This window comes from Rhipicephalus sanguineus, chromosome 5 (assembly GCF_013339695.2).
Source record: "Rhipicephalus sanguineus isolate Rsan-2018 chromosome 5, BIME_Rsan_1.4, whole genome shotgun sequence".
In the NCBI taxonomy this organism is placed as follows: domain Eukaryota; kingdom Metazoa; phylum Arthropoda; class Arachnida; order Ixodida; family Ixodidae; genus Rhipicephalus; species Rhipicephalus sanguineus.
The window spans coordinates 6,270,435-6,278,811 of record NC_051180.1 but is presented as its reverse complement, the minus strand read 5'-3'; the positions used below and the strand labels follow the sequence as shown (position 1 = coordinate 6,278,811).

At 46.3% G+C, this 8,377-nt stretch overlaps 1 protein-coding gene across 1 annotated transcript in view; it reads right to left on the bottom strand.

The window, feature by feature from the left end:
• Positions 1-676: 676 nt before the first annotated feature.
• Positions 677-8,377, bottom strand: part of LOC119393145 (centrosomal protein of 78 kDa) — a 67,638-nt gene continuing 59,937 nt past the window's right edge. The window contains exons 8-11 of the mRNA XM_037659964.2: positions 3,394-3,477; positions 2,208-2,285; positions 1,965-2,119; positions 677-1,894 (exon numbers count right to left, since the gene is read on the bottom strand). Coding sequence (XP_037515892.1) covers positions 904-1,894; positions 1,965-2,119; positions 2,208-2,285; positions 3,394-3,477 — 1,308 coding nt within the window. The 3' untranslated portion in view covers positions 677-903. The remainder of the gene's footprint in view (positions 1,895-1,964; positions 2,120-2,207; positions 2,286-3,393; positions 3,478-8,377) is intronic.

Genomic DNA, 8,377 nt, shown 5'->3' with positions numbered 1-8,377 from the left:
TCTCCCCTGGAAGTGAACCACTGGCATAGCCAGGGAGGGAAGGGGGGGTTCGGGGAGTTCAGCCCTCTCCCCCTGCCCTCCCCGAAACTTTTCAGTTTTTCATGTGTATGTATACATGCACACATACAAACGCACGCACGAACATACATAAGGTATGGTGAACCCCCCCCTCTCGAAAAAAGTCTCTGGCTACGCTACAGCAGTGAACATCTTACAAAATAAATTACAAACACATGACATTTTTTTTTCTTTTTTGCTCTTCACTCTCCTTTCCGTGGTCTCGCATTCGCCAAGCACTCGCGCCATATCAGTGCGGCGGCAAATGCTCACTGGCGTCTCCCACATCACTGCTGCTAACGGTTGTTGTCCGGAAGTTGGCTGAACTAGAGGACTAGGTTGAACCCCAAACACTTCCGAACAGTCAGTGTTGCCCGGCAACATGAATAACGGCCTCAAACTGCACCCGAGAGCGAAACTTGAGGCTAAATAGTGTTCATATAAGTGCCAATTTTGAAAATAGGCATTTATAGGCATTTGCAAGCATTTAGGCACAAACGCCAGAAATAGGCATTTATAGGCACTATCAAAACACTATAAAAGCCTTTCCTAACCTCTAATTGATGCTCATATATCAAAATGGCGCGATAGGAGCGCAGGGAACAAAATAGGCATTTGCCTAAAATCCGGTCTCTAGCGATTAGTAAAGCATGTTTGCCATTGGTTATGGTGTTGCTGGATTGACCTTCAAACACCAATATGAAAGACAAGGGAAGAGACAGAGCCGTTTTTATAAACCCTTCTTGTTCATGTTTCCGCAGCATTCTACAAACAGAGTAGCTTTAGGTTATCTTGGGTACAACATTGCTTAACTCAGCGCTATTGTTTTTCCCAGTCACGAGAGCGTTAAAACCCATCAAAATCACTTCCTGCCAACTGTGGTGGTGTTGCAGTGTCTGGAGTGGAAGGTGTTGACACCTCCGATTGGTTTTGAGATAAACTAACATTGGACGGTGTAGAGATCACTTCAAAGACACCTCGAGATGTGCTGTTGCTAAGTGTAGGAGTGCTGTGGCGCTGCTGGGAGTTTCGCAGCGAGATCTTTGCCGCCTTCTTGCACTTTGTGGTGCTGTGGATGCTGCTTACCGTTATGTCGGCTGTATGGATTTCGAAAGACTTGCTTGTCATTGGTGAAAGTGACAGTGTGTCAGACTTCTGGCTACGATGGTCTGCTGTGCTCGCAACTGTAGCTGGTGGCTGTTTATAGCTGGCCACTGCAGGGCTGGCGGACACCAATTCCTCCTGTATAGAGGACACCAAAGTGCTCTCATGTGAAGAGTTTGTGAATGCCGACTCTGTATTGTTTGGCTTTTGCGAGGAGTGTTTTTCTCCACCTTCTGACAGAGTAGATGCCACTGAAGCATTAAGCTCATACTTCAATAGGCCAGCCTCACTATCAAACGTTTCCATTGGAAAGAAGTCGGGTGATCCGAGTGTGCTGGGCATCAGTTTAGAAGGAACTTGATCAATGCCAAGCAGCTCTGAAAGCCGCTTTGACGACTCTGTAGCTGAAGTGTTACCGAGCTTGCTTCTAGGCTGGCTGACCTCCTTCGGCTTGACTGAGCTGGTTGTGTGTTTCTTGTGCGCCTGCTTGTCGTGAGTGGTTGAAGAGGCGAGGTCAGCAGTGCCACTCCTTTCCGAGATGATCCGTTTGGCTTTGCTTTGAACAAACTCTTGAAAAGGCTCGGGTGGCTTAGGTGTCACTGTGTTTTTCACGGGTGCAGGACCGTGAAATGAGCAACTGAGAGTGCTTGGATCAGCAGCGCGGTCTCTCGTGGAAGAATGAACGCTTTCTCTTGGCAGGACTTGTCCAGCAGCCACTGTCTCAATGGGGTCCCTTGGAAGACACAATAAAGGTTTTCTCCTTTTGACAGAATACATCGCATGCACACAGAAGACAAGCTCACCTATCTTTTGCATGTTTGCGAGCAGCCAGGAGGACTTGGAACTTGAGGAAAGCTCGTTCTATGTCTTTTAGAAGTGAATCCGAAATCAGTGAATATCCGGGCTGCTGGCAACCCTTGCACTGCTGAGAGCGTAGTTGTCGATTTTCCTCAAAAAGCTGCAAAAAAGTTTATTCGGGTCTCTATAAGAAAAATAATGATAATATAGCTCTTTCAATATAATATGTCAAAAAAAAGGAATCTCACCTCAAGGAGCTTTCTTTCCACTACCTGCCTGGCTTCTTGCTCTCTTCTCAAGCTTTCTTGGCATCGATGCAGGTCCTCCTTGGGTCACACAGGAATGAGTACGAGGTGTGACAATCAGGTGAGACATAGTGGGTCACATTACACAAGGCAGAGCTCAGGTATAGGTTCGTTACAAAACATTTTTCTCAAAATGCATATGAATGTTCACATTGCGCTGGTCACACAAACTTAATTTTAGCAACCCCCAAAAGCTAGGTTACGAGCTGCCAACAAGACATTTTTCTCAAAAACATTTTCTCATTTTGCGCTGGTCACACATAGGTACTAATATTACCAACCCTAGAAGTATAGGCTATGTTTTCACTAACTATTCCAGCTTTGCAGACAATTCACAGCACGATCCTCCTTTGCTTAGTTTGCCACACAGTAGTCATTAATCTTACTTGTACACCCTTGCAGTTTTTTAATAGCGTTAACCCCAGGATACGGCAGTTCCTAATATTGACGGGAAGCAACGAGATCAGTAATACTACAGTCAGCAATACGACAATCGGCGTTCCACCAGCTTTCTGAACACAAGGAGCACTGATTTTTGGGCTACTTGGTTTTCCATCACCGATACTGTGTTGTCGTCACCTCCCTTTGTCCTTGTCTGTGCGCGCTTAAGTATCGGTGATGGTTTCTGAACACGTTTTGCTCACACTGATAACCACAGCCCCACATGTTTTACAGCAAAGCTGTCTTACAGTCTACTCTTTGCCGTTGTCATCATAGTCGTAGTATAGTCGTCACACAGGTCATGTGATCAGAGTGAGGAGTCAACAAATGAAACGAAACAATGATGATGGCAATAATGACTTTTGTACCGAAAGTCATCATCATCACCACCATTACAGCTTCACTGTCGAACGGTTTTGCGACATCGAACTGACAGAATTTTTTTTTTCTCAGACTGTAATACCACCGAAGAAGAGGTGTTGGTCAACACTAGACAGCACCAAATACTAAATTAGTCACTGACTGTCAAATTCAACAAAACTGACATTTCAAATATAATATTTTTTTGGACTGCCCGATAATTCAGACATTTTATGCAGCCCCCCTCACGTAAGAAAAAGGTTGGTAAGCAAAATATTCCATATAACAAAGCGCTGCCAAGTTTGTTTTACTGAAGATTGGTCCTCACCTCAACGCGTTTAGCGTGCTGGTCGTGGGGTGGTGCAGCCCTTCCCAGCGAGGATGAGCGCAGCTTCCCTCTTGCACTCTTCCTCTGGGTAAGACATGCAACAAATACTCATCTTGTTTCAGCTGTAATATTCTACTAGACTGCATGTGATCACTTCTGTTCCGCAGTAGACTGAAAAGTGCATGGAATAACAAGCAAACATTTGCCCTTTCCACAGCGGGCAAGCGTAACTCTTCCAGTCTTTCCTTGTTATCTTTTTAAGAATGAAATACTTCTTTTAGCTCTCGTTGTCGGAGACCTTCGAATGACCTACAGCCAAAAGCCAGGGCCGTTATACGGCCACTCAGACGAGAACAAAACGAGACATGCGGGCAACCAGTGAAAAAAGATTTGCGGTGCGGACTTTGCGACCTCTTCAGGAGATGCTGCCACACTGCATGTGGCAGTACAGTTAGAGTATATGCCTTCTCTATGCGGCGCACCGGCATCTGACCTGTAGATGCTCAGGCCTGCATCACATTGTGGCCGCATACGCTAGGCAAAGCCTAAGATTTATCCCATACAATGAGAGGAAACAATAGTGTCCATATGGTCCAGTACACAGTATGGTGTGGCGTGGCGAGGTGTGCCCTTGCGAACATGTACTATGCCCATCTTAAGATTGTGGCTAGTATCATCTCCTACCAATCTGCTTTGCTGGAAGCCTTTTCATGCTTACATTACTCTAGAACTTTCAACCATGAAAACAAGTGGATAGTTTGAGAGTTCAGGTTGGAAGCCTCCACAGATTTTTATCACAACTGATATTTTTTCTGTTCTGTCACATCATCCATGCTAGCATAGTTGGCCCGTCTATGTACTTTTGGGCATCTGCTGATAATACGGTGTGCATTTGTTTGCAATAAATTTTCAGCTGCAAATCTGCACTCATTCTTTTCTTACAAATTAAGTTGCACTCTGTTCTTCCACGAATCACACGGGAGTGCAACAGCCGAAAAAGGATTTGGAGCAATTTTAGGAGCAGCGAAATGTTGCTTTTGGAGCACAAAGGTCTAAATTTGGAGCAGGTTACAAAAAAAAAAAACATGAATTTTTTAGCACGAAATCACGAATTTGGAGCAGTATAACAAAGAATGCTTACTTTTAGAAATGAAGACAAAAATACGTACAAACCATTCAACATCAGCTAACTCGTGCACAGTGTGAATAACGACTAAGTCCACATTAGCATTTGCAGGGCCTGTCAAATAATTCAACAGGAACTGCAAATGCTAATGTGGGCCTGCGAACCTGGCAACCTCGAAATTCTGGAGATTCGTAAAGCAGGAGCAAGTGGGAGTGGAGAAAAAAGAAAACTGGCGTACGTTTTTGTCTATTTGTTTCTCAAGGCAGCAGAAACACTATACACAGCAGCTCCAAATGATTGCCAATAATTTTTTAGACGTCAGCGATCATATTAGTACTCGTAATTACATGGCGTGTGTACGAATGAGTAATTAAGGAACGAAATGCGCTGTATCCTTGACAGCTAGTACTAATAGCCCCTTCTAAATCTCAGTACACTTTTCCGCAGGACACCAGTGTACTGCGGCAAAACTGGCTTAAAAAGCGTTCTGAACGCAGTAAAACAGGCATCAGGAAATTTGAGAACCACTCCATTTTTTATTGCGATAGCATTTATATGGTCACTCTCGACTGCTTTTTGCAGTCATGTCCCGTATAAAGTCCAAATTGATAAGATCCCCCCCGCCCCGCGCATAGTATGTTTATCGCGGGTAAAAGCGCGCGAGTGCGGGCGACGAACGCGGCTGAAGCAGAGATCAAACGAGCCGGCCCATCTCCGTCGCTTGGAGGGCGCATGCGATAACACCACTCCGCTCGGGAGGCCTGCCGTCGAAGCAGAGAGGAAACGCACCGCCCGTCTTGAATGAGCATGAAAAGACGCGAGGGGGCGGGGGGGCGGGGGTGTCGCTCGAGCAGCAACTTTCAACTTTGGTTCTAAGGGCGCGGTCGCGATCGCTGGCGCAGCGCTACCTCGGCAGCCATCAGCGGGCGGCTCGCATACCCTTCTAGGTGCTGCGCTCTCAATGTGAAGACACTGTGCAGAAAGAGCATCTTTCCCTCGAGCGGCCGTATTTCTTACACCAACGTTTTGTAGAGTTACGCGAGATCGCATACAAAATAGTTTACTGCCGGCCTCACTTCGCATAACATTACAATTTGTTGCTATAGCATTCATTGCTTCGTCCTTGCGATGAAACTGACTTCTTTTTTCTTTCGCTGGGGGGTTAGGGTTAGGGTCCGCGCGTCTGTACTGGATGATGCCCACACTGCAGGTGACCAATGCGGCCTCCATTTCTCGCTAAAATTTGCACAACTGAGAAAAGTTTGAAGCTGGTGGGGCAATTTGGCGCAGCGTGGCGCAATTTCAACAAATTTCACGGTTTTGGCTCAGCTTGCCGCAAAAACAAGGATTTGTATCAAATTGGCGCAATTGGTGCAGCTGTTGCATCCCTGATCACACCAACTCTCAAAACGTTCTGCCTTGACATGAGAGAGGATATCCGAAAAAGAGGGTAGATTTGTCTTTCATAGGAATTGTTCATAATGCAAGACTAGCCATATATCCTTCCAGTTTAACTGTAATTCATTGCACCATCTAGTGAAGGTGCGGTGAATTACAGTGACAATGAAAAGAAATGCAAACAGCAAAGCAAATTAGTGGCCAAAGGATAATTGTTGGGTTTTACGTCCCAAAACCACGATATGATTATGAGAGATGCTAATGTAGAGGGATGGAGTTCTTTAGAAGGATACTGAACAAAAGCTGGAAAAAATGACGCAAACATCGACCTCTACTTGGACGACACGACTGTTCCAATAAACAAAGCTTATTCCACATACTTTTGAACAGTTGACTGTATTTCTGGGGGATTGTACGCGTGAGCTGTGACGTCAGCTCCACCACTGCTGATGCAGGGTTCCTGTCCTTCCCTTTCTCCTTTACATCCCACTCTCCCCCTTCCACAAAGGCCCCCTTCTTTAGGGGCTTTATCTCACCCGTTTGTAGTGGTTCTACGGACCATAGTGGGGGCTGAGCGGGTTCAGAGACGGGGGCGACGGCTGGCATCGTTGTACCCGTTTCGGTACATAAAACGTCACCAAACGTCACCTCCTCTAGTTCACAGTGTGGCCACTAGACATGGCTGTTTGTGAAAAACGCATTAAATTCCTTATTTTCCATTAGTTTCTGCGTGACACGAAGGGTGTGTCTACAGATTTCAGCGCCCAACCTTCCAGTTTGGCTGAAAATCTCGGCGGCAAAAATTTTGTTCGGTATCCCTTTAACGTGAACCTAAATCTAAGCACATGAGCCTCTAACATTTTGCTTCCATTGAAATGCAGCTACCACGGCCTACGGGTCAGCTATTTTGGAGGAAGGCACGTAGGGTGCCAGCTATGTGGAGATGGGTTTGCACGAGGCTTACCCTACGAGTGCAACCAGGAAGGGACGTGATGCTTACACCACCATAGTGCACAAAGACGCTATGGCCGGGTCGTAGACTTTCCGACACGGCGCAGAAAAGGCACTTGAAGCAGGATGTCAACAAACGTTGGTTTATCACCCCAAGATGCAGCACAGTGTGACAGTCATGGGATAGGAGGCCGAACAGGGTACTTCCACAAGACCAATCGAGCACGCTTGCCTGCAATGCTATTGGCTACCGCACAAAGGGGACCCCCGAGCATGCAAACGAGAAGTCGCCTGCTAAGGCAGCGCGTGACCCTCTCGTCGCAGGTGTGAGAGCATCTCTCCCGCAGCAACAAAGTGCCAGAAAGCTCAAGGGGAGAGGGGGTCCTGGGGGCTGTCACTGGCGGCCCACGAGGAGGGTGTGACACAGCGACGTGCAGTGCCCTGGCTGCCCTGTTGCCATATAGAGGCGGTTCATGGCGATCAAGCCGTGCGGGGTAGGCGGTCTCAATTCCCACACAGTGAAGCACCATAACTCAGCTGATGACTATCGACCGATCTCACTAACAAGCATCCCATGCACAATCATAGAACACATCATATATTCGCACCTAGTACAATTTTTGGAGGACAATTCTTTCTTTAATAATTCCCAACATGGATTTAGGAAATGTTTTCATGTAAGACCCAACTACTAACGTTTACTAATGATCTCTTTGTAGCTACTGATCTTGGTTTCGATACAGACTTCATTTTTCTCGAATTCGCAAAGGCATTCGACTCGGTACCGCACGAATTGCTTCTTTTCAAACTAAGTAAACTCAATATTGACACTAACGTATTTAATTGGGTTAAAGATTTTCTTTTGAACAAAACCCAATATGTCACTGCTAACAATTACTCGTCTACTCTTTCTTCTGTTAGGTCCGGTGTGCCACAGGGGTCTGTGCTGGGCCCTTTGTTGTTTCTTATTTACATAAATGACCTCCCTAACAGTATTGTTTCTTCATCAATTAAACTTTTCGCAGACGACTGTGTTATTTATCACAAAATTACACTCCTCTGATTCAATAAATATCCAAAATGACCTTAATGGGATACTGAACAAAATTTTCACCGCCAAGGTAAATGGCCCAATTGAAAGATTGGGTGCTGAAATTTGTTGAAACAACCTTCATTTCAGCCAGAGACTAGCAGAAAATAATGAATTTAATGCATTTTTCGCAAATTAGCGTGTCTAGCGGCCGCGCCGCGAACTAGAGAGGAAGTGACGCGAAACTCGGCGGATACTGACTCGCCAACCGTGCTCGCTGCAAAATCGCTTACCAATCGACATCGCAAGCTGCTACCCGCTGCCGCACGTCTCTCTCAAAATGTGTTCTCACGGTCGGGAAGGTGTTCTTGAGAGTAGAGGTGGAGAAAGGGAAGTGGCAGGGCAGGGGAGAGCGTGCCGGTTGCCCCCCTCTTGCTGGAGCATTCGACGTCACAGCCGTCGACAAGCGCACTGGCGTG